General features: G+C 48.5%; 9 protein-coding genes across 9 annotated transcripts; 5 read left to right on the top strand and 4 right to left on the bottom strand.

Moving 5' to 3' along the window:
* Window positions 1-2742: 2742 nt before the first annotated feature.
* On the bottom strand, window positions 2743-3605 carry CGCA056_v005586 (Chitin deacetylase; the record flags this gene model as incomplete). Its single annotated transcript, XM_037320838.1, has 2 exons — window positions 2743-2895; window positions 2955-3605. 2 exons carry the CDS (start codon window positions 3603-3605, stop codon window positions 2743-2745), a joined length of 804 nt encoding a protein of 267 aa, XP_037182128.1.
* A 1240-nt stretch (window positions 3606-4845) lies between these two features.
* Window positions 4846-6204, bottom strand: ugtB1-0 (UDP-glucosyltransferase B1; the record flags this gene model as incomplete). Its single annotated transcript, XM_037320837.1, has 1 exon — window positions 4846-6204. The coding sequence occupies one exon, from the start codon at window positions 6202-6204 to the stop codon at window positions 4846-4848; it is 1359 nt and encodes a 452-aa protein (XP_037182125.1).
* A 777-nt stretch (window positions 6205-6981) lies between these two features.
* Window positions 6982-8782, bottom strand: rhgA (putative rhamnogalacturonase A; the record flags this gene model as incomplete). Its single annotated transcript, XM_037320836.1, has 7 exons — window positions 6982-7067; window positions 7130-7435; window positions 7491-7704; window positions 7752-7886; window positions 7945-8152; window positions 8211-8289; window positions 8344-8782. 7 exons carry the CDS (start codon window positions 8780-8782, stop codon window positions 6982-6984), a joined length of 1467 nt encoding a protein of 488 aa, XP_037182126.1.
* A 960-nt stretch (window positions 8783-9742) lies between these two features.
* SGSH (N-sulfoglucosamine sulfohydrolase) lies at window positions 9743-11221 on the top strand (the record flags this gene model as incomplete). The annotated part of the gene is made up of 1 exon (XM_037320835.1): window positions 9743-11221. One exon carries the CDS (start codon window positions 9743-9745, stop codon window positions 11219-11221), a length of 1479 nt encoding a protein of 492 aa, XP_037182123.1.
* Window positions 11222-11946: 725 nt separating this feature from the next.
* CGCA056_v005582 (putative transporter) lies at window positions 11947-13752 on the top strand (the record flags this gene model as incomplete). Its single annotated transcript, XM_037320834.1, has 4 exons — window positions 11947-12039; window positions 12085-12597; window positions 12660-13082; window positions 13147-13752. The coding sequence occupies 4 exons, from the start codon at window positions 11947-11949 to the stop codon at window positions 13750-13752; spliced, it is 1635 nt and encodes a 544-aa protein (XP_037182124.1).
* A 3202-nt stretch (window positions 13753-16954) lies between these two features.
* Window positions 16955-19954, top strand: CGCA056_v005581 (Vegetative incompatibility protein HET-E-1; the record flags this gene model as incomplete). The annotated part of the gene is made up of 3 exons (XM_037320833.1): window positions 16955-17385; window positions 17443-18342; window positions 19468-19954. The coding sequence occupies 3 exons, from the start codon at window positions 16955-16957 to the stop codon at window positions 19952-19954; spliced, it is 1818 nt and encodes a 605-aa protein (XP_037182121.1).
* A 694-nt stretch (window positions 19955-20648) lies between these two features.
* CGCA056_v005580 (O-acetyl-ADP-ribose deacetylase MACROD1) lies at window positions 20649-21450 on the bottom strand (the record flags this gene model as incomplete). Its single annotated transcript, XM_037320832.1, has 2 exons — window positions 20649-20784; window positions 20837-21450. 2 exons carry the CDS (start codon window positions 21448-21450, stop codon window positions 20649-20651), a joined length of 750 nt encoding a protein of 249 aa, XP_037182122.1.
* A 782-nt stretch (window positions 21451-22232) lies between these two features.
* On the top strand, window positions 22233-24306 carry qrs1 (putative glutamine--tRNA ligase; the record flags this gene model as incomplete). The annotated part of the gene is made up of 4 exons (XM_037320831.1): window positions 22233-22535; window positions 22642-22879; window positions 22934-24174; window positions 24226-24306. The coding sequence occupies 4 exons, from the start codon at window positions 22233-22235 to the stop codon at window positions 24304-24306; spliced, it is 1863 nt and encodes a 620-aa protein (XP_037181624.1).
* Window positions 24307-24591: 285 nt separating this feature from the next.
* CGCA056_v005578 (uncharacterized protein) lies at window positions 24592-25159 on the top strand (the record flags this gene model as incomplete). The annotated part of the gene is made up of 2 exons (XM_037320830.1): window positions 24592-24739; window positions 24786-25159. The coding sequence occupies 2 exons, from the start codon at window positions 24592-24594 to the stop codon at window positions 25157-25159; spliced, it is 522 nt and encodes a 173-aa protein (XP_037181623.1).
* Window positions 25160-27458: the final 2299 nt, after the last annotated feature.

Here is a 27458-nt window from a genome sequence, read left to right as displayed (position 1 = left end):
GGTCCAGTAACGCCGCAACATCTTCGGCTTCCCCGGTGCCGCGCGCGCCCTCGAGCACCAGAATCTCGGCATTCTCGACCAGCGGCGGGCCGTCGGGTGGGCGCGGGCAGCGTTGACGTGCACAATTTCGCGTTCGCGGAGGACCTCGTCGGGGAGGGATTTGTTTGCGACTCGGGGTCTAGCGTTCTTGACTGTCGACACGCGGTCGACGAATAGCGCGAGCGGGAACTTTTCGGCCGTGGCGCGTGGGCTGGGGCGTGCGACGAAGGTGCCTGGGGACGAGCTGGACTGCATGCGCCGCAAGCCTTTTGATGAGATTGTAGGGCGCTGCTGAGGGAGAGACTGGGGTTGAAGACGTGGAGATATCAATGTCGCAACAGTTCCAGCAATGTGTCCCTAGACCTAAACTTGAGAGCATATTGTTGTGAAGAGCTGTGGTTAGTATTGAGAATAATTAGGGAGTTTAGGGGGAAGAATATAAGAGCTGTGGGTTCAGTTCGCGGGGGATAGCGAAGCGAGCTTGGAGGGTGTATGTGAGGAAACTGCGAACGGGAAAGTGTTGAAGATTAGAGTGGGGGAGATTGCTGAAGAGATTGTTGAAGAGATTGGGATGGATAGTGTTGAAGAGATTGGGATGGATAGTGTTGATGAGGGATGTGAGGAGGTTTATGCTTTGCTCCGGGGCTAAGATGCGCGTGCTCCCTCTCTCGAAACGATCTGAACGTTGGGGCTGGTATGCTGGTATGGTGTGTATTATATTGGAAATTGAATCCAGCAGCAGCTGAGTCCTTACTTGGGCATGCTTATGTGAGAGCCAATGGAAACCTAAGTTGCCCCGGCCCTCCGTAGCTGCTCCTCAGAGGACACATATGGTTCAAAGAACGACAACGACGCTTGAAGCGGGTTTTCTTCGCTTGCTTCAGCAGAATCCATCGTGCGGATGTCGATATCCAATGGGTATGAGGTGTGAAACCTGGCGACTGCATCCCACTCGTTGAAAAGGTCTCGAGGCATTCCACTGCCATTACTCCTGTCCCATAGGACATGGGCTCGTCCTCCTTCAATCCAGTAGCGGAAGAAGTGGTCATATTGATGATTGGTCTTCGGAGACCAGACATCGAGCCTTTGCAGTCTCGGCATCTCACGAGCAGTCATAGCTATCCATACCATAGGGTCTTCACCTAACTGATGGGGAACCCATCTTTGAAATCCAGAAAACGTTATAGATAGACGCCTGAGATTCGGCCACCTTGGCGGGCCGATATGATTGCCAGACAGGAAAGACTCGAAAAGAGCTCTGGCATCAACATAATGAGAAACATGGAGAGTTTCTAGCTGCATGCTGACTCGTTTCAGTGACTCTTTAGTGAAAATGCCCCCTATTTGCAGAAAAGCTCTCTGGTCCATGTTGCGAATCGTGAGTGATTTCACGCTTTTCGGCACGAAACTACAGGTCTCCTGATAGAATTCCGAAAGATGAGGATCTTTCAGTTCAAAGCCATATTGGAGCTCGGTAAGGTTGTCGGACATTCTCGAACAGAGAAGTGATAGAAACCCTTTGTGCGAGCCCTGGATATGGCATTCTTCAGCGTTGAATTCGAGGTGTCGAATGGAACGTACGCATTTGATCAATTGCTTCGGCCGTAGCAGAAGGTTGCTGCCACGGTGAAGAAGTTCCCGGGAGCAGGAGTTCTTTTCGACGATCTCTAGGTCTAATGACACGTCTTTCCATCTGCTCAACGTGTTGACGAAGGAGTCAATAATATCGACAAACGTAGCTTTGAATTCAGGGCGTCGTGAGGCGCCAACTATGTTGGGAAAATCGAGTGGGTCAAAGTATACCACTAGACGTAGCTTCTTTAACTCTCGCTTGCGCGGGCCGGAAACGTACTTGTTGAGTGTTGAAGCGGTAGTTCTTCCGGATGAAATGCTGGCACTCGTAACGTAAAGTGTGACTTCTGCGAAGAGGATAGGCTCGATAATATCCTGCCAAACTCGACAAACAGTAGCATATTGTGCTAGAGAGTCTGGCTGTTGGGCAACGACATACTGAAGGATTTCAGCCTTGAGTTCGGCAGGAAGACTGTCTGTCATCGTAAGGCAGACCCCCGCACATTGAATCACATGGTCTTTGCCTACAACGAGTTGATCACTCAGAACCAAGTGTATGACTTGTTGGAGAAGATGAGCGGGGAGAAGGTCGAGAGAAACCATGTAAGTTCGGTTCAGTCGAAGAACCGCAGCATCGTAACTAAACGGTCAACAGATATCGGTTGAGGCAATCAAGGCCGGGGTCGCTCAGATGGAGGCTTCTAACCTGGGGCCGGAGTCACCAGAGTTCTACGAACTGATCCGCTTTCAGTACTGGCATTCTTGGGCTATCCGTGGATACAACACCCCCGAGTATGCGAAGTATTTTGGTTACTTGAACACGAAGGACCTATATCCGGACATTGGGTTCATTCCGTTTCAAGAATTTGTGCAGGAGGTACTGGATGGAAAAGGCAAGAGTGTCTACGAAAAGTCGGAGGATTTGAAGCCACTCAAGGTTGAATGAGAGAAGAAATCATCTATGCTTAGCAATACCACCGATCGAGGTGCGCGAACCTCTCGGAAAAGGGTACATGACGGCTCATCATAATCAAAAACAACCCCATGTACATTCGTCTATCATAAGGCTCTCTTTTGGTTGACTAAGGAAATTTCCGAACTGATCATACAAAGTTGACCGCTCTGGGATGTTCATGGCGCCGTAGTCGGAAGGATGCGATCAGTCCTGTACCAGTTGCCCTCGGGATCGCCGAGACATTTGCCAACAGGAACTCCCTTCAAGTTCTTCTCTTTCATAACTCGAAGAATTTCAGGAAGCAGAAACTCAGCGGTGTTTTGTTGAACCTTGCAGCTTGTTAGATACGCAGTTCCTCGACATCGTCGGATCTCCGTGGTTGACTTACATCATGGCACAAAGTAAGGGTGCCGCCATTTTCCACGCCGTTCTCAAAGAGATCCAGGCCTGTGAGGTTCCCCAATGAGTTGTATTTCCAGTCGTTGGTGTCGATATCAGCACGGATGACATGGTACTTGAGATCCTTCATGATGGACAGAGTCGCAGCGCTCCAGCTGAAGTAAGGAGGGCGCATGTACGTCGGACATTTTCCCATAATGTCGAAGAAGGCATCCTCAAGTTTGGTCATCTGCTCAACCACGCCCTTATCGTCAGTCGTGGCAAGGTCGGCGTGACTCCAAGTGTGATGGCCGACTTGATGGCCCTCGTCGAGCATGCGCTTAATCCTAGCTCGGTTTTCATCGTTCCTGATATCGCCCAGGAGACTGCCCGTTACGAAGAAGGTAGCTTTGACTTGAGCCTCGGCAAGTAGGTCGAGAACATGATCGGTGTATTTGAACGGGCCGTCATCGAAGGTGAGGGCAAAGGTATTCTCGACGGTACAGCTGCTGATGACGGTGCCATACGGAACTTTAGTGGGCGGGGTGGTCGACGTAGTGTTATTGTTGACGCTGGTGTCATTGGCTCGGGGCTGCATACGGAAGGGCCCGGCAGCTGCTCCCAGTACAAGGGAGAGGGTAACGACTGTGGTGTAATGCATTGTACTGTAATGACTGGTGGGTAAGAAAATGAGTGTGATGAGGAGCGAAGGTAATTCACATTTTCGAAAACGCTGAAATGAGCAACTAGAAATATGAATGCCTAGTACGGTATTGACTGTAGCTCAGCGAATTGCCGTAGAATGCCATCTCTTCTTGCTGGCCCACGCTTTCTTCTTGCTGGAGTTGTCGCAATACAGGCGAGTCAGCAATAATAATGTCAGAAAGCTTAAGCTATTTTTTTCAACGTACCTCCTGCAACATTTTCAATGACTAGCACTCGGCAGTGCCAGTGCCGCTGAGCTGTAGTTACCAAAAATAGGCTGTCAAGTGCTTTGCTAAGCTCTGAAATAGTGAGCGGCCACGGTAATGCCGGGCAGAAGTCAGTCCAACCCTCCTTGTACAGCTCACCTAACAGCAAAGAAGCACAGCATTGTAAATAGGCCGACTACTGGTTTCATCCTAGCTGCCATATATGAGGAGACAGAATCAAATAAGGCTTCTTTCAAAATCTCCTCAGCCGCGTCCCCGTCTAGCAATGAAGCAGGTAAGCAGATTAACCATAGCTCAAGAGACGCACGTCAAGCAAGCTGCAACACTGCTTTTAGCACGTTCCATACGACTTCTTTGAACACAGCCATGGCGATGATGGTCGCTCGCTTTCGGTATCATTGACAGACCCCTTGGCCAATTCCAATGCCATCTTTGCTTGAAACCGGACTGCCCCGACCGCTCCACTCCCCGACCGACAGTCAATTGCCCCAGACCGGATCCCGAGCTCGGTGTCCCCGCCCGCGGTCTTAAACCCCGACCGGATGTATTTCCAGGCTATCTTAATAACGGCATTGGCGGCCTTTTGGGCCGCCCCGGATGTCACGGCAACAACCTCACGACAGATGCCCTTCTCCTCCGACGTGCACAATCAGGACCGTATCATATGTGGAACAGTGCATTTTGATACGTTCGGTAGCATGATTTCTTAACCCATCTCAGTCGGGTCTACCAGAGTGTGTGAGGGTGCCGGTCAAATATCGTACGATAATTGGAACTTAGGCAGGGTCGTGGTCAATAATGAGCTTGGTTTTCTCGTATGTGGTACTGATAATCATTTTGACGACTTGAACGCAGTGATCGGTATTTAAGGCAATTGTCTTTCGGCAACTAAGGGTGTCGGCATTAGTAGAAGAACGCTCTAGATAGATGTCGGCTTTGAGTCTCTTCTCCTGCGTTCTCCCGTTCAATTCACTCCACTTGAGCCATTATCTCGTCTTCAACCTTTTTTAAAGGATCGAATGTTCCAGCCTCTGTCCTCAACTCTTCTGCTCTCGTTTTGTACGTGTCAGTGGCCAGGACTTCTGTCAGGGCCTTGCCAACAGCTTCGACTGTAACAGGAGAATCTTCCAGGAATACTCCCAGTCCAGACCACTCAATCCTCCTGCCAATGTCAGGTTTGTCGAACGTATTGCCAGCTTGCACCATCGGAACGCCGTTGGAAACCGCATGTTGAAAACCTCCATACCCGCTGTTGGAAACGAAGACGTCCGCGTGCGCTAAGATTGCATCATAGGGAAAATAGTCGACTACTCGAGCATTGCGAGGTAATACTTGATCCGGCAAGCTGCTGGTGTCGAGTTTAGCTCCGGCAACACAGAGACAAGCAACAACGAATACGTCATCGCTTTCAGAGAGAGCCCTTATTGTGGGGAGAATAAGTTCTCCATGGTCCAGAACCTCGGTTCCCTGGGCCACGAACACAATCCGTTTCCTGTTTGACTTTGACCCATGCAAGGAAGCACTGTTTGAGATGATATCGTCAAACCAAGCCGGATATGAGAGCGTCGCCGGCAGCGGTTTGATTGGCAGGGTTCCTGCGAACTTGATCCGATCAGGCCAGTCGGATGATCGGAATTCAAGACTCGGTAAACACATCTGTAGTGTGACGTCGTGACAAATAGTTGACGCATCCCAAAAAGGGTGTACGACAGTTGTTGAGATGTTATCGTAGAGAGATTCAATGGGCTTAGGGCAGCCCATTATTCCCAGCACCCATCGTGCTCGCTCCTCCGCATCGGCGTTCCACGTCTTTCTCAAAATGTCAGAATTTCGTTCCTTTCCTGCTTCACTATTGTCGAATGGCAGCCCAGTCCCCCACGGTGGTCGTTCAGCACTCGACCAAAATGTCGGCACCACGCCGACTCCTATTGTCTTGATCTTTTCGCCTTTGTTGAAGCCTTCCGGTAAGTCAGTCCCCAACTTCAGGCCCAATGTGCCAGAAAAGCAGGTGTCCGAAAGAACAATGATTCCGCAGTCCGGTTGACGTCTGCGCATACCCGCAAGCGCGAATCGAACGGACTCAAGGCCACTGGGCAGTAGTGAAACAAAACCTCCATCAAGTGATGCGGCAAGACGGGCCGCAGAGTCTGATGCGTGCGCGATCTTTGGCCAACGATCTGGATCATCCAACGTGCCCCAGAGTCCGATGATAAGACTGAAGTGTCCGCCTGTTGCTTCGATAGTCGACTTCCATCTTTCAGTTCCCAAAATTGTCACGTCAAATCCATTAGTGATTAGGTGTTTGACGATTTGAAGTGCCGGCCGCATGTGGCCCTCCCTAGGAGGTACGGCGTAAAGGACGCAGGGTTTGGTCCTGGTAGCCTCCCTCATGCTGAAGTTTGAGTTTTTCTACGGGGAGCAGCCCAGATTTTGATTGTCGAAGAAAGAAACATTCGCCTGAACGCATGCCATATTTTTCGAGGTGTTCGGATGAGCCCGGAGACAAGCTTTTGTGTTCTTCGTTCTGCCACATCAGTGCCAGGGGACCCTGAGCTCGCTAAAATTGACACCAAGATAAGAGAGGCAGGAACATGAGACAGATTTGAGAGTGGCTACCCTCGCGAGTCAGGGAGGCGACTGTCTATCAAGCTCAAATATCATGAATATTAGCTGATTTTTGAAGCTATGAAGGTTCAAAAACGTTGCTGATGACAGGACTTTGCATCGCAAGTTCATATATACAGGCTCTGATGCGATTATATCAGTGGCCAGTCTCTCAGTTCAATCGCGCGAAGCTCTTTGGCATCATGTCTTCCCTGTCAGGGGTTATCCCTGCCAAAAACAATAGATCGCTGTTCAGACCAATCTACTGGAATCTGGAGTTCCGGGGTTAACATTGTGTGTTTGACTCGTGAATCGCGATAACGAACAATGGCGACTGCACTACCTATCTATGACGAGGCACAAATACGGCGAAGATTATATGAATGAGGAAACAAATGTATGCGGGGTAAATCGCCCCTTCGGCACAATTGTTTTTCAACCCTTGACGACTGCAAACTAGATTACCCCCATAGGCGCGGATCAAAACGCATGCTCCAGATTTTAGAATGATCCCCAATAATGCTTATCATAATCTCCCTCGGGCTTCCAAAGAGGGGCCGGGGTATACACGGGGATTGGTACATCAGCTGCAAGGTGAAGGATATCAGCAGACGCATCACGCACGAGCTGGATGAAAAGCTTCACTTACTCCCATATCCTGTGCTTGCCGCTGCCCACGTTGGCGACGGAGGAACTGCCCAACCGGTGGGCGTCGTCGAGATGGTGTAGGTGCTGGTGTACGCCGTTGGAGACTGTTTTGACGTGAGTGGCTTTATGCCGTCTCCTACCCCGTACGAGTTGTCGCCGTTGCCAAAGATGCTGCTGATCTTGTTCACGACATATGTGCCAGACTCCGTCCAGAGGCTGAACCCTTCGACAGTCACGTTTGTGGCGTAAGTTAAGTCGTTGGCGATCAAGTACAGGGGAGGGCGTTTGGCGCCATCAGCAATAGATCCTGAGAGCAGTGTTGTTAGACCTACTGTAGTAGTTGATTCAAGCGGGAGACTCACCAGAGAAGTTCCTGAAAGTCAGGTTGCTAAGCGCAACCGCTCCAGTATCCGGCTCAAAAGTGTTTTGCCAGTACTGATTGATGTCCAGTCCGTACAAGGATGCCTTAGAACGGAAGTTCTCAAAGGTAATGTTCGTAACATAACCCGACCCTCCAGGATAAGTCTTGAGAAAAGCAATGTTGTTGCCTTGGATGATGCTTATGTTGCGAGCATGCTGCAGCCTGTTAGCTACAAGAAAGAAGCAGACGATAAAGCTCTTACAATATTGGCGATAGATGCTGACACATTCAGACTACCGATTGAGATTCCAGATCCGGCTTGGTTGCAAACAAGATTTTCGACAAGGGCATGGTTCGAAGGGCTTTTAACCGACACGCATTCATCTCTATTGGTGACCTGGAAGAAAGATGAGTGAGATCGAAGAACCTCAGACTGGATAATTGAGCGAACAAACCTCAATACCGTGGATCCAGTAGTTCGTTCCCACAACATCCACCCCGTCGTAGGAACCAAGGTTCGCTCCTCGAATCGTCAAGTGATAGGCTTCCAGGTTAACAGCAAAGTCGAAGACAATGTGAAATTTGGGACTGTCCACGAGGATAAGATCATGGACTGATGTGTTGATAGGGAAAACCAAGCGGACAAGTCGAGGACGGAACGTGCTGGAAGAGCGCTGTGAGCTTCAAACTCATGCATCGGGCAAGTTGGTAAATGGCGTACTTCCCCGAGTTTCTGTACAGGTACCCCTGACCCTGAATTGCACCTTTTCCGTTTTGCGAGTAGAAATCAAAGTTGACGGCTGTTTCCGAAGTCAGCCTTACTTCAATGCGGTGTGACTAAGAGATGTAAGTACCGTTTATAATTGTGATTCCATTCTGCAAGAAAAGGCCGTCACCTTCGCCGTTGATTGTCGCGTTCAGCTGCTCAACCCCTGCGAACCCCTGTAGGATCAACTCACGATCAACAGTCCAATTGCCACCATAAGCGAGTGTGATCAATCCGTCGAGCTGGAAAGCCCAATTGGTACCATTGGACAGGATTGCTGTTCGCTTGATAAGATAGTTGCCCTCTGGGACAATGAGACAGCTGCCAGCGTGAACGAGAACACAGCTCTTGTAAGCATTCTCAATTGCATCTGCCACATCTGTGGAGTTGTCGCTGATACCTCCGTAATTCAGGATGTTGCATTCTGTTGTTTTCTTACCCAGGGCTGTTGTAGGACCCACGGGGCCTGTGAGCTGAGCAGCGACTCCTGAAAGAGAAAGAACCGCGGCAAGAAGGGCAGACTTCATCGTGGGATACAAGTTAGCAGCAAAATATTGATGCCTCGTCGAGCATCAAACCACAGTTGAAGCAAGATATACCAAGCTTTAAACACATTTCTCTTGCACAGTGAGGCCAGAATGCCGTCACACTGATCACGCCATTGAGGAACCCGAAATCAACGACCCATATCGGATAGCATTGCCGCATGCCGTGCTTCCGCAGGATTTTTCGGTAAGCAAGTATTCAGTAATGGCTGCCTGAAGTGGATTTGGCTGTCGGCTATGCTCTTTGAGGAAGACGGGCGATATCTTTTCAACATACTTGAGCGGTGCTAACACTCAAACCAACCTCTCCCACTCATTCGGTTCACCGTGAGCTAAGGTGACCACAGACATGCAAGTTGCAACTTTGTGATAAGTGATGAATTCAAAGGAAAATGCAAGGTTGAACTCGAGTTTGGCGGTCACCTATAATTGCGTGATTGCCAGATCCAACGCGATGGATCACTAGAAGATATCTAGCGCCTGCTCATACCCCGGCAAGCACGTTCCATGTCACTGGCTCTTTTGCACCCTTGAGATGATGCGATGCACTAGTTTCTCGACATGTCTATCTCCACTGGCATATGTGAATAACTTCGTCCGGGGCGAAATAGGATGCAGAAGCTCCACGGTTCCGACCACCGAGCTTGGCGATGGGAAAGGTGACTTCGAGCACTAGATGTAAGCATTTGCCAAAAAAGGTATAAGGAAGATTTGCGATGTGAGAAAACCGGAAGTTCGGCATCTTGCACAAGGGAAATGATATTGCATCAATCAGAGTCAAGATTACTGTCCCAGCCATCAATGGTGCAATGATTGTGTCTGTCGCGCAATGAATCCTATGGAGCCCTTTATTCCGCTTGTCTACAAAAGATGAGTCGCACTGAATTTGACGGGACTAATATCACACCTCCCACAACTACAGCAGGAATAACACATTCAGTGATGGCCCCCAGAAATGTGCTTCTGCTCGTGGCAGACGACTTGGGAAAGCAGCTTGGCTGCTACGGAAACCCCTACATCAAGACTCCAAACATCGATAAGCTTGCTGCTGAAGGTACGCGCTTCGACAAAGCTTTTGCAAGCACTGCTTCTTGCTCCGGCTCAAGATCGACCCTCTACACAGGCCTCCACACCCACCAGAATGGCCAGTACGGACTCAACAGCGGCAAGCACCATTTCATGACATTCGATTACATTGAGTCTGGACCGGCCTTTTTATCCAAGGCTGGCGTTCGCACCGGGATTATCGGGAAGATCCACGTCGGTCCAGACAGTGTTTATCCCTGGGAATGGAGGGCTGAGAGCCTGACCAGGGATGTGTGGTGGTCTTCTCAACGCGCGGCCGAGTTCTTCAAGGTCTCCAAACAGGATGGGCGGCCGTTTGTACTGACCGTTGGGTATCACGACCCCCATCGTGGTCACACCCGCGGTGGCTTTGGCAATGATGAATCTGTCGATGAGCGAATCAACAACGTGAAGTACCATGCCAGCGACATGGTTGTCCCGGGCTTTCTCTCAGACACACTCGGTGTTCGACATGAGCTTGTAGGCTATGCGGAGGCCATCAGCCGTCTGGATCAGGGCATCGGCATGATCCTTCATGAGCTTGAAGCATCTGGCTTCTCTGATAACACTCTGGTCATCTTCATCAGCGACAACGGCCCTCCTTTCTTGAACTCCAAGACGACTCTTTATGATGCCGGGGTCTGCCTCCCTCTCATCATCAAGCAGCCTGGATCTTCACCGGCTGTAAACCCCAACCTGGTGTCTTATGTCGATGTTTTACCCACCATTTTGGATTGGGTTCTGGATCAAAACTCGGAAGTACGCAAGGCGGGACTTGCGGGTCGATCGTTCCTAGACATCATTAGTGAAGGTCAGGACCTTCCTGGATGGGACCACGTCTTTGGCTCCCACACCTTTCATGAGTCAACGAACTACTGGCCCACGACGTACACCCGAACGAGACAATACAAGTATCATCGCAATATTGCCTGGAGACTTGACTTCCCTTTTGCCAATGATATCTATGGCTCACTCACATGGGAAGACATTCGCAATGCCGAAGAGAGTCCGATGAAGGTTGGGCAAAGACTGCTGAAAGACTACTTCTTCCGTCCTGCGGAGGAATTGTACGATCTCACAGCGGATCCTAATGAGGTGAAGAATCTAGCCAAAGACCCTGATCATCAGGATGTACTTGTAGAGCTGCGGACCAAGCTGGAAGATTGGCAGAGAAGAACAAACGACCCATGGCTGTACCGCGACGGGATCTCGATCCTTCTGAACAAGCATCATATTGATGCCGGGCTCTCAGTTCCCGACAAGGAGGATCTTGATATTGAAAGTCCTGAGACAAATAAGGAAGGTATCAAATTGTATGATAATTTGCCTTTCGGGGTGTCTGGTGTCAGATCGTAGAAATGCGACGCAGTTACACGCTTTGAAACTAGGATAAAGAGCTTAGACAAGGAAGAAACGCCCCACGATATTTGCGATGAGAGTATTTACCGGGCGACGACTGCGCCAATTGTGCCTGATATTGTGCATCGGTCCGTCCATGTGCCAGGCCTACGATCACGCTCATCACGAAGATTTCGGGGATGTCGGACCATTGATGGAGAATCGCGCCCAGGTTTAAAGAAGGAAGTGACAGGACGTATTTAGATCCCACATCCCCTCCATGTCACACGCCAAGGCGAAATGAGGGTTGTATCCCGTTCTTGCCAAGCACCATCCCACATGGGGAATTGTCCGTCGTTCTGTGAGAGGTGGACCCCTCGCTCCTCATCTGTCTCCATAATGTCGTGATGGCCTCTCGGCTGACGAACGCCGAGAACCAACCAAAAGCTTATCTTCACTTTCAACCATTTCCGGGGTCATTGAAGACTTTGACAGGAGGTGTCTCTGGAAATAAGCAACGGGTGGAAGACAGCAGCACGTCGAACTCAATGGCGATGATGTGCGCGTTTGACTCGGTGTTTTGTCGACCGATTCCAATTATTGGAGGCCAATGCTTCATATATAGATGACTTCACGACCAATGGTTTAGTCGAATGCAAAGGCCTATTCAAACCATGGCTGTATCCTTCAAGTGACCGCACATCATCATTCACTTTCAACGCACGCTCACCAAAGTGCCGAACATGAGTGCAAATGCGTCCTCCGTCATCCAGGTTGCCGATGGAACAAGGACCACTCGCAGCCACGACATCGACACCAAAACGCCTTCATTCGAGGTCGACTTTCCGAAGGAAGACATGAGTGATCTCGCTTAGCCACAGGACACCACCAAATCAGTTGGCTTCTGGGAAGCACTCACCCGCCGCAACACCCCCAGAGACCTTGACTCCATTGCGACAGAGCGTAGTGTTTTCGATGATCCCAACTTAACGCCTTTTTATCAACCTCCAGCTGAGTACGAAAGCGTTCATCGCTTCGATCCTCAGGAACGATGGACCTACCGCGAAGAGCAGCGTGTGCGCCGCAAGACCGACATTAGGATCTTCGCCTGGATCCTTGTCATGTTCTTCGGTTTGAACATTGACAGAGGCAACCTGGGCAACGCCGCGGCTGACAACCTTCTCAACGACCTCAACATCAACACAAATGATTACAACAATGCTCAGAACATGTATCGCATCGGCTTTCTCATAGCTGAAATCCCATCACAGATGATTGGCAAGCGTCTTGGTCCTGATCGATGGATCCCTGTCCAGATTATCCTGTGGAGTTTCGCTTCGGGCGGACAGTTCTTGATGCACAACAGGGCCGGCATTTTTGCCTGTCGGTTTCTTGTAAGTTTTTTAATACAACAGGATGCAAGCGTCTCTGAGCTAATCACTGCGTGAACTTCAAGATCGGGCTCTTTATGGGTGGCTTCATTCCGGACAGCATTCTGTATTTGTCTTATTTCTATAAGAAGACCGAGATGCCAATCCGTCTCGCCCTGTTTTGGTTTGTCGATTCTATTTCAGGCGTTATCGCATCGTTTATGGCGTATGGCATTCTGCATATGCGCGGAGTGGCCGGCAAGGAAGGCTGGAGATGGCTCTTCCTGATCGAGGCCTTGGTCAGTTTCGTGATCGGCGCTCTCAGCTTCCTGTTTCTCGTCCCAGGTCCAACGCAGACGAGGACATGGTGGAACCCCAAAGGCTACTTCACGGAGCGCGAGGAGAAGATCATTGTTAATCGCGTTCTTCGGGACGATCCATCGAAGAGCGATATGCACAACCGAGAATCTCTGACCCTCGGCATGCTCTGGAAAAGTCTCAAAGACTACGTACGACCTCTGGCCCATCTATCTCATTGGAATTCTTTTCGATATTCCAACAGCGCCGCCGAAGACATACATCATATTATCTCTAAAGGCCTTAGGTTTCAGTACCTTCAACGTCACGCTTCTCGCCATCCCTGTCACAGTATTTGCAGCAGTCAACATGCTGTGGGTCACATTTCTCACCGAGAGGTTCCATCAAATCGCCATTATCGGCCTTCTGTCACAGGTCTGGGTGCTGCCTCTTCTCTTTGTCGAGTATACCTCCATCGAAAGCCTGTCCCCATGGGCGCAGTATGCTGTCACATTCATGATCCTCGGTCAGCCATCAACGCATGCTGCTCACGTCGGCTGGTGCTCTCGACTTTCAAACTCTGTGCGAACTAGAGCAATCAGCGCCGCGTTGTACAACATAACGATCCAATTGTCTGGCATCGCGTCTTCCAACATCTATCGCGAAGATGACAAGCCTCACTATCACCGTGGAAATAAGAACCTGATCGCCATCACCGTCGCTACAATCTTTGCTTACGCATTTGCCAAGGTGTATTATACGCTTCGGAACAAGTCTAAGCGGGATCAATGGAACGCCATGTCTGATCGTGAACAAGCGCCCTACTTGAACAGGACTACTGATGAAGGCAATAAGCGACTAGATTTTGCTTTTGATAATTGACTGAAAAAGCAGGCTCCTACTCGGGTTTCTCGGCGTCGCTGTAAACTTGAAGAGAGCAAGATGCCCATTTTCCTCACGTGTGCGTGAACCACTCGTTCCTGTTATAGAGGATGTCACTTGGCAATCATGACTCCTGGCGAACAGCCTATGTGACTACAAATTTAATCGGTTAGTTTATGGGGTATTTGGGGGTTGTGGCAAAACGAGGTCTGGTATGATGTGAGCCACAACCTAGTCAGAGAAGCCCGTAGAGTGGAATTGAAACGTGTGTTTTGCTCAGGAGGATGTTGCTCTCCTGGTGCGGCGTGCCTTCCTAAGAGCGTGGAACTGGTACAGCTCATAGGAGCAGATGCCTCGCGGTTTTGCTGACAGAGGATATAAGGAGCTTTATATTTATTGTGATGCCCTTAAGTATCTGAGGTAGCCTTACTCTTAGAGGAATGTGTGAAGTGACCTATATCTAACCTATGTATTTAAACTAATAATATCGTAGTATATTAAAGTCTATTCTTTAAAAGCCGTTTAATATTAAATGATAATTTAAAAAGAATAAACCTATTTTATTTATATAGATATTATATATAGATTATAGTTAGTTTATAATAGTTATAAGTTTAGTTTATGTTATACTTCTAAATTATTATTTTTAAGGCGAATTATAATTTAGTTTAATTTAATTTATATTTATTAAATTATATTTTAACTTTTAAATATCATTTTTACAATTAGTTATAATTTATAACATATTTTTAATATGATAATAATAATTAGTCTTAGTATTTCTTATAAATTTATTTTCTATTATAATTTGTTTATTTAATATACTATTCTTTAAATAGAAATAAAAGCTAAACATATTTAGAAATATATTAATTTAAATAATATTTTCAGTATTCTTTTTAATTTAAATAAAATTAAAAATATACTTTTATTCAATAATTAGATTTAAAAAAGTATTAATAATATAAATATTATATAATAGAGTTGAAACTTTATAATAAGATTATTATTTTATATATTTCTATTACTATAAATATATAAGGAATTATTAGAAGTAATATAACTAGAAATGAAATTTTTAGAAACAAAAAATTAAAAATAATTATTAATAATTTATTATTATTAATATTAATTATTTCTTGGTTTTCTATTAAAAGACTTATAAATATTCTTAAGTTTAATATTTTATATTCTATCATATATACTTTTTATGAAATAAAATATATATATATAAAATAAAATACATAAAGCTTTAAATAAATAAGTTAAAAATATTATGATAAAAAGAATATTTACATTTATTCAAATAAAAACTTTAAAACAAAAGAAATTGTTTTTTTTATATTTTAATTTATATTCTAAAATAACGTTATATTTTAAATAATTTAAATAATCTTATTATTATGTATAAAGAGTATACTTTAGTTTCAAATTAAATAGTTCTTATTTTTAATTTTAATATTTAGATTATTATTGTTGTTATTATTATTATTATTATTGTTATTATTATTGTTATTAATACTTAGTATATTATTAAATATAACCTTATTTAGAGGCTTAGTTAATATATCTATAATATTAAACTTAATATCTATATAAAATAATATTATATCTTTATTTAATAAAGATTTCTTAGTAAAATAATATTTTATGCCAATATATTTAGATTTTATATATACTTTAAGATTTGTGGCTGTAAGGGGCTGGCCCCTAGGCTTGTTCAACATAGAGGTGCTGTCGATTGACTATTCTAAGCTGAAGAAGGAAGAAAGGACTTTACAAGAGTAGGCACCTAACAGCGGTGAAGCAGGCTGGGTTAGGCGGCGTACTGCAGCAGAATAGTGGGTCCAACGGAGCTGGATCTCAGTAACTGCTCCGGCGAAGCCGGAGATATCAATCCGGGCTCTAGCCCGTGACAATAATTTACTAACTACAATAATAATAATTATTACAATATATTATTTCCCTTATAATTATCTATATAATTAAATACCTATAAATACTTAAGATTATTACTTTTTATTATAATATAAGCCTATCTATAACCTTATACTATATAGGCGTATATGTTACGCCTCTATATACGCTTAAACTTATGCTAATAAAAACCATTTAAGATTTATATATAGTATAACTTAAGCTTAGCTTAAAGTTAAATTTCTATAGCCTTTTAGTAATTAATTTAATATTTGTTCTTAAGATACTTTTAGCTTATTTTTACTATAATACTTTATAAGGTCTAAAACTAATTATTTTAGCCTCTAAAACCTAATCTATTATAGTTTACTTTTTATAACTAATAACTATAAACTCAATATACTATTACTATATATTAATCTCTAGCTTCTATTAGCAGACTTTACTATTAGATAGCTAATTATAATGTTAACTTTATATCTATCTGTTGTTAAAACTAGTAGAATATAGTAGCTATTATAATTCCTTTAGGCAGTCTTAATAAGTGTTAGTAACTATTATAGCTGAATTTAAATGCATTAATTTGCGTTTACCTTACCTAAAACCTCTATTAGTTCTAGAGGTTAACACCTCTTTTTTCTAATATAGTAGCTAAGAAAGCCCCCTTTTTAACAGAAAAAACTATTAATTATAAAATATATAATATATACGTCTGAACAAAAAAGATACCTTTATAATTAATAAAATTAAAGCTATTAATTAGCATACTCTTTAGTTAGGCGTATTGCTATTTTAAAAAGTCGATCTTTTTATATTTATCCTTAATTAAAAACGCGTTATTAACTAAAAATAGAGTTTTGGTCGTTTTTCGCTTATTTTTAGTTTGAAAATAAACTTCTCAAAAACTTAATATACTTAATTAAAAAAAAATACTAATCGATAGCTTTAATTTTACCTTTAGACATAGCTTTTTAATTTAGGCGTATACGCTACGCGTTACGTAACTATCGAAAAAGAGGTCGAATAAAGTTGAAAAAAAAGCCTCTTTAAGGGGCGATAAATGCCTCATTTACAGGGGTTTCAGGTAAGGCAAACGCAAATGAGTGGGAATGAATCCCCCTGGGTTTTCAGAGAAAGCACCTGTCAACAACCAATCGTTCTGCGTTACTTACCGCCATATCGCCCGGCCTGCATAAAGCTCCGCCACCTTCAGCTTCCCTCGACCATATCAGATCAGGCTGAGACAAGTCAGCAATCTCCCAACCTCAGATGCGAACACATCGCCATGGCTGAATCACTCGCGGCGCTCGGCGTCGCGTCCAACATCGTCCAGTTCGTCGAGCTTGGCTTCAAGATCACAAAGGCCGTGATTGAGACATACCGAAGTACCGATATTAATGGCCTGGCGGAGCGCAATGTCGACCTGGTCGCCATGACTTCCAGCCTCAAAGATCGGTGCACTCTCCTCCAGGATGACGCTGCGGCGAAAGCTGACCCGATCACCTTGGGCCTCCTGAAGCGATGTATCAGAGTCGCAAATGAGCTACTTTTCGAGCTTGAAGGGCTCAAGATGAGCGCTGCCGACCGTCAACGGACCTTAGCAAAGTTCGCAGTTTCTGTTAAAGCATGTTGGAAGAAAAGCAAAATCGAGGCCCTTGCGGCCAGAATCGCGGACATCAGAAAGGAAATATTTCGGAGATTGGAACCCTTACTCTAGTTTGTCACAAACTGGACTTGTCTACAAGCGAAGCTGACTAATGCTTTTCTCGACAGTGACCACCGCAAGTCGCTTTCAGAAGCCATGCGCTCACTAGGCGAGGCATCGGCTGCTTGGAATAACGCTACAGAGAGAAGGCTGGATGCTATCGCCCAAGATCTTGGAAAGCTTCTCAACACCGAGGCAATGAAACCCCCATCAGATGATCTCGGCAACTTTGCAAAACAACTCTGCAGGTTTGCTGACGAGGCAAATCATCGTGGCAACATAAGGGCGATTCTTAAAAGTCTGCAATTTGCGCAGATCAAGGAGAGGCAGAATGAAATTCCACAGGCGCACCGCGACACTTTCCAATGGATATATGACGATTCCTCGCCTGCAGGCTTCAAGGAATGGTTCCAACAGCCAAGTCAAGGCATCTTCTGGGTTACTGGGAAGCCGGGATCTGGAAAGTCCACCTTGATGAAGCTGATTCTAGGCCATAAGATGACCCAAACGCTGGCAGAGGCATGGGCTGCGCCAAAGCCTCTCATCGTCGTCGGCCATTTTTTCTGGAGTGTTGGTACTAAGATTCAAAACTCCCAAGAGGGCCTTCTTCGGTCCTTGCTGTTTCAGATCTTTATCCAATGCCCAGAAATCATTCCGGAAACTTGTATGGAGAGGTACTCAGATCCCTTCCAATCACTAGAATCCTGGAGTATCGAGGAGCTCTCTCAAGATTTTGAGAGAATTCAACAAATTCAGGAGCTTCCATTCCGTTTTCTTCTACTTATCGACGGTCTCGATGAGTACAGTGGAGAACCTCGAGAAGTCATAAGATTCTTGCGCGTGGTCGCAAACTCGTCGAGTTTCAAAATTTGTTGTTCGAGCAGACCATGGCCTCAGTTCATCGATGCATTTGGCCAAAGCCGCTGGAAACTAGAGATGCAAAACTTGACTAAGAACGATATACTTCGGTACGCGCAAGACAATCTGTTACAACACGCAAGATTCAGAGAAGTCCAGAAAGAGCAGTTGGCTGAGTCACGTCACCTGATCCAAACAATCTGTGATAAGTCAGAAGGGGTTTTCTTCTGGGTATCCCTTGTGGTAAAATCACTGCTGCGAGGATTGGACAACCGAGACGATGTCTGGGTTCTACATGAGCGTCTAGCTGCGCTCCCTTCGGATCTCCAGAAATTCTTCCAGAGAATGCTAGATTCCATCGAGGATGTCTATCTCGATTATGCGTTCTGCGCTTTCACAATGTTGCTTACCGCAAAAACATCCTTACCGTTGTACTTTTTCACGTCATTGAATCCTTTGCGTTGGCAAAAACGCTTGGAGAATTTACATAGTTCCAGTATCTCGAGGCGCTCCGCGCGCATGGGAAGTACGTTATTTGGATGGAGTAACCGAATTGAACGACAATTTCTCAACGCTTTGGAAACAGATCAACTGACAACCTCAACAACGAGCCGGAACGAACAGAACGACTTAACGCCGGACACTCATGAAGAATTGCCTATAGATCCCTCGACGAATTCAACGGAAGATTCGTCAAAAATATTGACCGCGGACTCCTTGGACCAATCGAGGAACTCAGAGGTGAGGGATATGGTTCTAGCCAAATGTCGAGACCTAGTCCAATCATGGACAACTAAGAACAACGAGGTCCGGATGGGGTTTCTTCATAGAAGCGTTTTCGAATTCCTCCTTGAAACACCGTCACTCGAGCACTTTCTATCTGAACTAGAATGCGGTCCATATTCACTGTTCCCTTTCAAGTGTTGCTTCCATATGCAGAGCAAATATGGCTTACAAAAGTGCACGGACGATGCACTGTTGAGGTTGTGTCATTTTATGCAAGAGCTGGAAACAGACAGATTTTCAAACCGGATATCTATTTGGGATATGCTCTGTAACGCCCGGGTCGATTACTTTACTCAATTCCTACGAACATCGGAACTGTTTCCAAAAATTGAAGATGTGCAGCGACTACTAGGTCACGCCCAAGCTCGAGCTTTGTTGAAGTTCGGGTTCTCAGCATCGAATGAGGGGATGAATACTCGCCATGTGGAGATTGTAACTGAACTACTCAGAGGCTCTGTACGTGTCGATATTCGCAAGGATGATCCTGAAGTCACTTGGTCGGATCTGATTGACCTCGCATTGTTAGCCGAAGTTCTGAACCTGTACGAAGAGAAGTTCGCAAATGCGAGGGCCATGATGAACGTCATATGGCAAACCTTCCTTGCTCGAGTCACGCACCTGGAGTCAACGGAGCCGACTCCAGCAAACATAATCCAAGCTTGCAAGATTTTCGTTGAGCACGAGGCCCCGAGATATTTCCGACCTCTACCGGCCATTGTCGAGACATTTCCTCACATGAGGCTGCCGGATAACGCGAGTAGGAGGCACCACTACGACGCAATACACATGCTCCAATCTAACGAAACTTTCAACAAAATTGAATTGGACGAGTTAAGAGATTTGTTCCCTTCAGATCGTCTTGCACAGAGGACATTCGCTGGCTTTAGTCATATTTTGGGTTGGCTGTCGACGAAACCGGCAAAGGGGAAAGCGTAATGCCAAACACATGCACTCCGTTCCATGAAGAAGCGAGTCAAACGTGCTAGGGACTAGCAACCGAGACCCTCTCCTGCGTGGGGTGGAAGGACTTAGATGTCACATGGAGTGATGGGATGAAGACAAAAAGAAGTGCCTTATGTAGAAAAAGTCTTGCTAGCCGTGTAGTGTTAGTTAGCTATCCAAGCAGTGTCCCCATGGCCATGATCGTAGTATACCTGATATTTTGATAAGGACGACGGTAGTAGAGAAAACGATAGGGATGGCGCTGCCGATATCAATTACGATAACAGGCGACGACGACGACGAATGAGATCATATAGGAAACATGATCGCCTTGAGGTAGGAGAGGAAAACTCAGGCGTCTCTATACCTAGGATTGGATGTGTGTAGTGAACACTATCCAGATAGCTAAGTGACAGGCGCTGCCCGGCTGGCGAACCCCGTGTAGAAGGCACCAGAAACGTGAGCGTTGTGACCACTGTAGGAAAATAAGAATAAAGGTGGCGGTAGTGCAGTTTTCATCTGGACACTGAAAATGGCACTTAAAACTTCAATGTATTAGGGAAGCTATGCTATCCGGCTTGCCTTTTCCCACCGTGACTCCACAAACTCCGAGGCTTAAGGACGCCATCCTGTTGATACCTTGACGGCCACTAACCGCTCACCTTCCGAATAAATGTCCACGTCGTTATCATGAGGAGGGATCGGCCTTCGGGACGTTAGGAAGCTCGGCCGCGATCGCCTTTGCCTCCTCTGTCTCCTGCTTGGAAGGACCATTGGAGACCTGGTCGTGGGTTGTCGTTTTGTCGGTGGGAGGGAAAAAGAGACTGGGAAAACTGTTAGCAGCTATCTCGAAACGGTTGATTGGGGTGTACATACGGCAGGGTCTCGTTGTAAGCATTAACATCCTTCATCTCGAAGGTGCAAAACACGATCTTGTCCAGCTTCTTGCCATTCTCTCCGTCAAGGAACTTCCTCACGACACCAGCGGCGACGGGCGCAGCCTCGCGGCTAGGGTATCCGTAGACTCCAGTGCTGATAGCACTGAAAGCGATGCTGCGGCAGCCGTTCTGGACAGCGAGCTCCAGGCTGGACTGGTAGCAGCCCTTCAGCTGCTCCTCGGAGGTCTCAGGTGCGAGCTCATCGTAGACGGGGCCGACGGTGTGGATGACCTTCTTGCAAGGCAAGTCATAGGCGCCGGTGATCTTGGACGAGCCGGTCTGGCAGCCGTTGAGGGTGCGGCACTCCTGCAGAAGACCGCGACCGGCGGCGCGATGAATGGCGCCGTCGACACCTCCACCTCCGAGCAGACTCTTATTGGCGGCGTTGACGATGGCGTCGACACCGAGCTTCGTGATGTCGCCGCGGATGACGGCGACCTTTTGGTTGTGCGACAGGTTGGGGGCCTGAAGGGGCTTCGCGGGGGCGGAGAGCTTGCCAAGCTTGTAGAGGAGCTCAACGGTCGGGATATCGGCGACGGCGGTGGTGGCCATTTTGACGGCTTGACGGATTGGCATAGGCGATTTCGCGGGCTTGGGTAGGGTCGGTTTCGTGGCCGATTTGGAGGGTTTCGGCGCGGGAGGGGGAGGCTGTTGGTTTGTTGGTGACAAAGAAGCAGGCGACCGGAAGCAGGAAAGGCGGGAGCCCATGACGAAAGAAGACTGGAAAAAGCCCCGCGCTGAGCTTAAGCTTGGCTTATCGGGCTTATCGGTTTGTTCTGGAAGGAGCGCTGTTCGGACGAAGCAGGGGGCAGGCAGTCAGTTCTTCTGGAAAGATGATGGAATGATTCATAGGCACAATTCGTTGGATTTTCACGCTCTTAAAATGCTCGAAAAATTATCTCACCTTTAAGTGATTTTTCGTTTCTGTTTGGGTCATCAGGCTCAATATTGGAAGCTTCGAGGGCGGCATCGCCGTTGAGCCTCAGGTGCCTGGCGCTGTAAATGTCGAGCACCTTTGCGGCTGGCTGTTTGCTCTCTGCCTGCCTTATCTTAGCGTCGCTGTGTTATCTTATCAACATCAGATGCCTATCTTATCGTGCCTTTGTCGCGTGTCGCAAGGAGGTCGCAGCGGATGGCCCCTCGCCCCTCACTGTCCGGATCCAGTTGAGTCATCCCCGCTGTAAAAGAAGTGCTGCCCCGCCACCACGACCACACATTTTCCACCTCTTGAGCTGCCATCGAACCCAATTGAGCCTTCTGAGCCAGTACAAGCGATACGCACAGGACACGAACTCCCTTCCGATTGTCGCGCTCCCCGATTGAATACCGACACCATGGTGGACACCCCTGCGGATCCCACCGCCAAGCTGGCCGAGTCCACGGCCAAGCTCCAGCTCGATGAGGAGACAGGCGAGATGGTCAGCAAGGGCGAGCTGAAGAAGAGATTGGCCAAGCGCGCGAAGAAGGCTGCCACCGAGAAGGCAAAGGCTGCGAAGGAGGCCGCCGGTGGTGCTGCTGAGAGCAAACCCAAGGCTGCTCCTAAGCCTAAGGCCGAGGAGGTTGTCCTCGACGCCCAGGCCATGTTCAAGCAGGGCTTCCTCGAGGAGGTCTACAAGGAGAGACCATCTGAGAACGTTGTCACCCGATTCCCTCCCGAGCCCAATGGATAGTGAGTGTTGTAATCTGTCTAGAGTGTTATCGCACCATTAACAAACCCCTTGTCTCCACATCGGTCACGCCAAGGCCATTGCCGTCAACTTCGGCTTCGCCAAGTACCACGGCGGTGTCTGCTACCTTCGATACGATGACACGAACCCGGAGAAGGAGGAGGAGAGATACTTCACTGCGATCGAGGAGATGGTCAGGTGGCTGGGATTCGCTCCCTACAAGATTACCTACTCGAGCGACAACTTCCAGAAGCTGTACGACCTCGCCGAGAAGCTGATTACCCTGGAGAAGGCCTACGTGTGTTACTGTGGTGGTAAGTGTGGACGCATCAATTTGCTAATTATACGAGGCTAAGCCAAGGTTCCAGACGCCGAGATCAAGCTCCAGCGCGGTGGAGAAAAGGGAGCCACCCCCCGATTCCGATGCGAACACGCGAACCAGTCTGTCGAGGAGAACCTCCAGAAGTTCAGAGACATGAAGGACGGAAAGTACAAACCCAGGGAAGCCTTCCTTCGCATGAAGCAGGACATCACCGACGGCAACCCCCAGATGTGGGATCTTGCGGCGTACCGCATCAAGACCGACACTCCTCACCACCGAACCGGCTGGGACTGGAAAATCTACCCCACATACGACTTCACGCACTGCTTGTGCGATAGCTTCGAGGGCATCACACACTCCCTGTGCACAACAGAGTTCGTCCAGAGCCGCGTATCTTACGAGTGGCTGAACAAGACTCTTGGCGTCTACGAGCCCATGCAGCGCGAGTACGGCCGTCTGGGTATCACCGGCACCGTCCTCTCCAAGAGAAAGATTCTGAAGCTGGTGGAAGAGAAGATCGTTCGTGGCTGGGATGACCCTCGCCTTTACACATTGATTGGTATCAAGAGGAGAGGTGTTCCTCCTGGCGCCATTCTGGACTTCGTCAACGAGCTGGGTGTCACCACCTCTGTCTCCGTCATCCAGATTAAGCGCTTCGAGCAGACTGTCCGCAAGTACCTCGAGCGCACTGTTCCCAGATTGATGATGGTCCTTGACCCCATCCCGGTCATCATTGAGGGCGCTGAGACTCAAGACGTCGAACTGCCTTTCTCTCCCAAGGACCCCAAGATGGGTTCCCACACTGTCAAGTTCACGCCTACCGTCTATATCGACCGCGCCGATTTCCGAGAGGTCGACAGCAAGGACTACTTCCGTCTTGCGCCCAACAAGACCGTCGGTCTTCTCAACGCCCCCTGCCCCATCAAGGCTACATCCTACATCAAGGACAAGACCACCGGCAAGGTCACCGAGATTCGCGCCGTGTTCGATACGGAGACCAAGAAGCCCAAGGCTTTCATCAACTGGGTCGGCACCGAGGGTTCCAAGAAGGTCGAGGCCCGTATCCACAACTCACTGTTCAAGAGCGAGAAGCCCGACGACGTCGAGGGCGGTTTCCTCAACGATATCAACCCCGATAGCGAGGTCATCTACCCCGACGCCATCATTGAGAGCGGCTTTGACGAGGTCAAGCGCCGCGCGCCCTGGCCCGAGGCTGCTGGCGAGAGCGAGCTCGGCAAGGGCGGACCCGAGAGTGTTCGTTTCCAGGCCACCCGTATTGCCTACTTTGTGAGTATCATCCTTGCAGTAGAAATATTTTTCCAAGCTAACCAACTCTAGGCCGTCGACTCTGACAGCACTGATGACAAGATCATCCTCAACCGTATCGTGTCGCTGAAGGAGGATGCCAACAAGAACTGATCGGGGATCACGGACAAAAGGAGGATTAGGGACAGTGATTAGGTGACGTGGGAGCATTCGGAGTTGCATAGACGGCGGCAAAATACCAAGCAAACTCCACGATTGGTGGTAGTGAATGATTGCTTTTGTTCTTTTTTTAGCGCAAGTCATAGTATTGAGTGAACCATCGTGGGCCGATTTCGTTCTATTTGAAATGTGCAGTGAAACTGATTATGGAGTTAACATATCACACACGACACCAACATGAGGCTCTTCCGCTACTCCATATCATCCATGGCGTGGAGCATGCGGCTATGGCTACTGTGCGCAGATTTCACATTAGCTGCACTTACATCGCCAAACCTGAGGGCCACCTCAACAACGCCTTTCCAAAATGCGATCTCAGCTGTTACCCGGCGCGATGATCTAAAGGACACTTGCCCAAAGAACACAGGTAAGCACATGTTCCATACCCCACAAGCGCTTCTAACAGATCACATTGATGTGCCACCTCCCGCACAACTGGAACTGCTGCACCTCGACCTCGCAATGCTGCGGTGCAGGCTGCTGCATCACAGGCTCCCACTGCGTCGACCTGCTCTTCGGCCGGTGCTGCCCCAACGGCAAGCGGCTCTGCGGCTCGGTCTGCGTCGCGGGGGAGTGCTGCGGCAAGGGCGGGTGCGGGGCCAGGGAACGGTGCTGCGGCGGCGGGATATGCTGCAAGGAGGGCGAGGTCTGCGACTACGGGAAGACGTGTGTCAGGAGCAGGAACTCGGAGGGGGAGAGCGGCGCAGGCCGTGGTGGGTTCGGCTGGCGGGCTGGTGTTGTAGTAGTAGCAGCAGGAGTCATGGGCGCGGGCTGGGTTCGTCTGTAGGGGCGGGAGGCCGGGGAATTATTTGGGACTGTTATGAGATGAATCGATGCTAGGCTACGCTTATCTCGGGAATGAGATAGGACTTCGGATCTGCCGAGTTCTCCGAGGTAATGGCAGCTGAAAAGAAGGGTGTCAAGACGCTACGTTGGCGAGGTCATCCAAATTGTCGGGACAGGTGTTGAGTTGACCCCATGTGTCAGGAAGAGTCCGTACATCGCGTCATTTAGACTCTCGCTCAGTTAGACAACCGTTCAAAATACAACAATCCATCTGTGACAGAAGGGTACAAAAAACGAGGCCGACTTGCATTTTATGACAGATTACAGCAATCAACATGACTCTGCCAGTTGTCGATCAGAAAATTGTGATGCTGGGCAGAGTTCAATAGCAGAGTTGCATTGATGGGGGTCCCCAATCAACCCATCAAAATGCGAGCGAGCGCCATCCGGAACTCGCGGCAGGAAGGGGTGTTCACCAGCACCTCTGACAACTGGGATCTCCTGACTGTCGAGATGCACGCCATGCCCCGGTTCGCTGGCCTGTCAAACTCAGACACATAGGTGAACGAGGACGATAGACTTTGCAGAGGCAGATTTGCTAATCAGCCCAGCCCAGCACACCACACACACACGCGCAGACTTTCAGACGGGAGGTGAGGTGTAGAAATTGGTGTTCTTGGCGGGAATGGGACACAGGATCCAAGAAAGTTAGGGGTCTTTTCAGATGGAAGGTTTTTTTGGTGGTGGGCTGGCAGGTCGGTAGGTAGGTAGCAGCGGGATAGCAGGTGAAGCAGAGGCCCGGCGACCCCGGCAGTTTGAGGACCAAAGTGGCCGGCCGGATAACCTTATTCACGGAGCCGGGACTTCGGGCGGGTCCGTGCCCGGGTTCCGGGTGGGTTGCAGTTTGGGCGAGAGAAGAAAAGGGCAGTGAGTGGTTGTGAGGCGGGCGCATTCTGATTCGTGGCTTGGGCGGATAGGGCAGTGAGCATGGGTGAGGCGTTTTGGCTTTCTGGTGGGAGGGCCACGAATGAAGACACACAGAAAAGCGGGGTTGAGCTGACCGTGGACTGGGTGCCCTTGCATAGCATGACGGGGGCGGCCGCGGACACCCTGGCTCGTCACAGGGAAGCGGAGGAGAAGAAGGTGTTCTTCTCATTTTACCCGGCCTCTGCAAGTGCTGCTTGCGCCGTTGCGTGTGCGAGATGCGGGCTGTCATCTGAGGTATTGCTGCGTGGGAAATCTGTTCAGACTTTATTGAATGAACGAACTGCGGGTTACTTAGTCATGCAACGCGTTGACGAACGTTGGAGGCAGCGGAAATTTGGTGTCGTTCATTTGAGAAACTTTGTGCTGCAATATACGAAAAATGAAGTGAAAAAAATACTTCAAACAGTAGTGAAGGAAGGACCCCTCACCTCAGGTTTAGCGCCGCTGCGACATGGTGCTGATGCTGGTCGCTGCGCCGCAGGGCGGGCGAATCCTCAGCCCGGTTTAAGCTGGATACGGAGTACGGAGGATTTCGCGTGGGTAATGACAGGCCTGGGCGGGCCTGCGTAGGGCGGGGGAACACGCCCGACTGCGCGGCGGACATGTTCTCTGGCTGGGTTGCCTGGCTGGGGGCTATTTGTTGAATTTATTGGAGTTTTCGTCCTTCCTCCCGTGTCGCGATCCAATCTGTGGTGTTTCTGACTGCATGGGCTCCAATTGGGCCTGTATGATGCTGACTACGATAGCAGGGGACACAGTGACCGTGTCCGTTCCAATGGCGATGGCCCTGCAACTGCAGGCAGCCTCTTCCCGTCTTTCTTCATTCCCGCCTTTGTGCGACTCGATTTGGCCCCTTCCATTTGCCTTCCCCATGATTTTTTTTCCCTTTGCAATTCGTCTCTTGCCCAGCCTGGACGGCCCGGCGTGGCCCCTGCTCCTGCCCCTCAACGACGTCTCCTCTGCTCCTCCCTTCCTTCCCTGTCTCGCTCTTTCTGAGTGTGCCTCCCGCGACTGCCCAATCTCGTGCCTTCCTTGTGCCTTCCTTGCGCCTTCCAATTACTGTTATTACGATGGACCTTCCTTTTTTCTCCAGCCCAGCCCGCACCATGATCATCGTTGCTTCTCAACGGGTCTGATTTGTTTTTCGCAGGCAGGAGCCTAGCCTAGCCGGGCCTCGCCTGCCTTGGCCTGCTCGTTAGCCACATAAGGTAGCTCTTGCCTGTGTGCTTAACTGGCAAAATGTGTCTTGGTAGTCGGGTGCCACTAATACTAAGCAATGCCTCTCGTTCCTTCCGTCTGACGTGCCTTTCTTC

The sequence above is a fragment of the Colletotrichum aenigma genome, assembly GCF_013390185.1.
Source record: "Colletotrichum aenigma strain Cg56 chromosome Unknown KSG_Cg56_contig03, whole genome shotgun sequence".
Lineage (NCBI taxonomy): Eukaryota > Fungi > Ascomycota > Sordariomycetes > Glomerellales > Glomerellaceae > Colletotrichum > Colletotrichum aenigma.
This window is presented reverse-complemented; position numbering and strand designations above follow the sequence as displayed.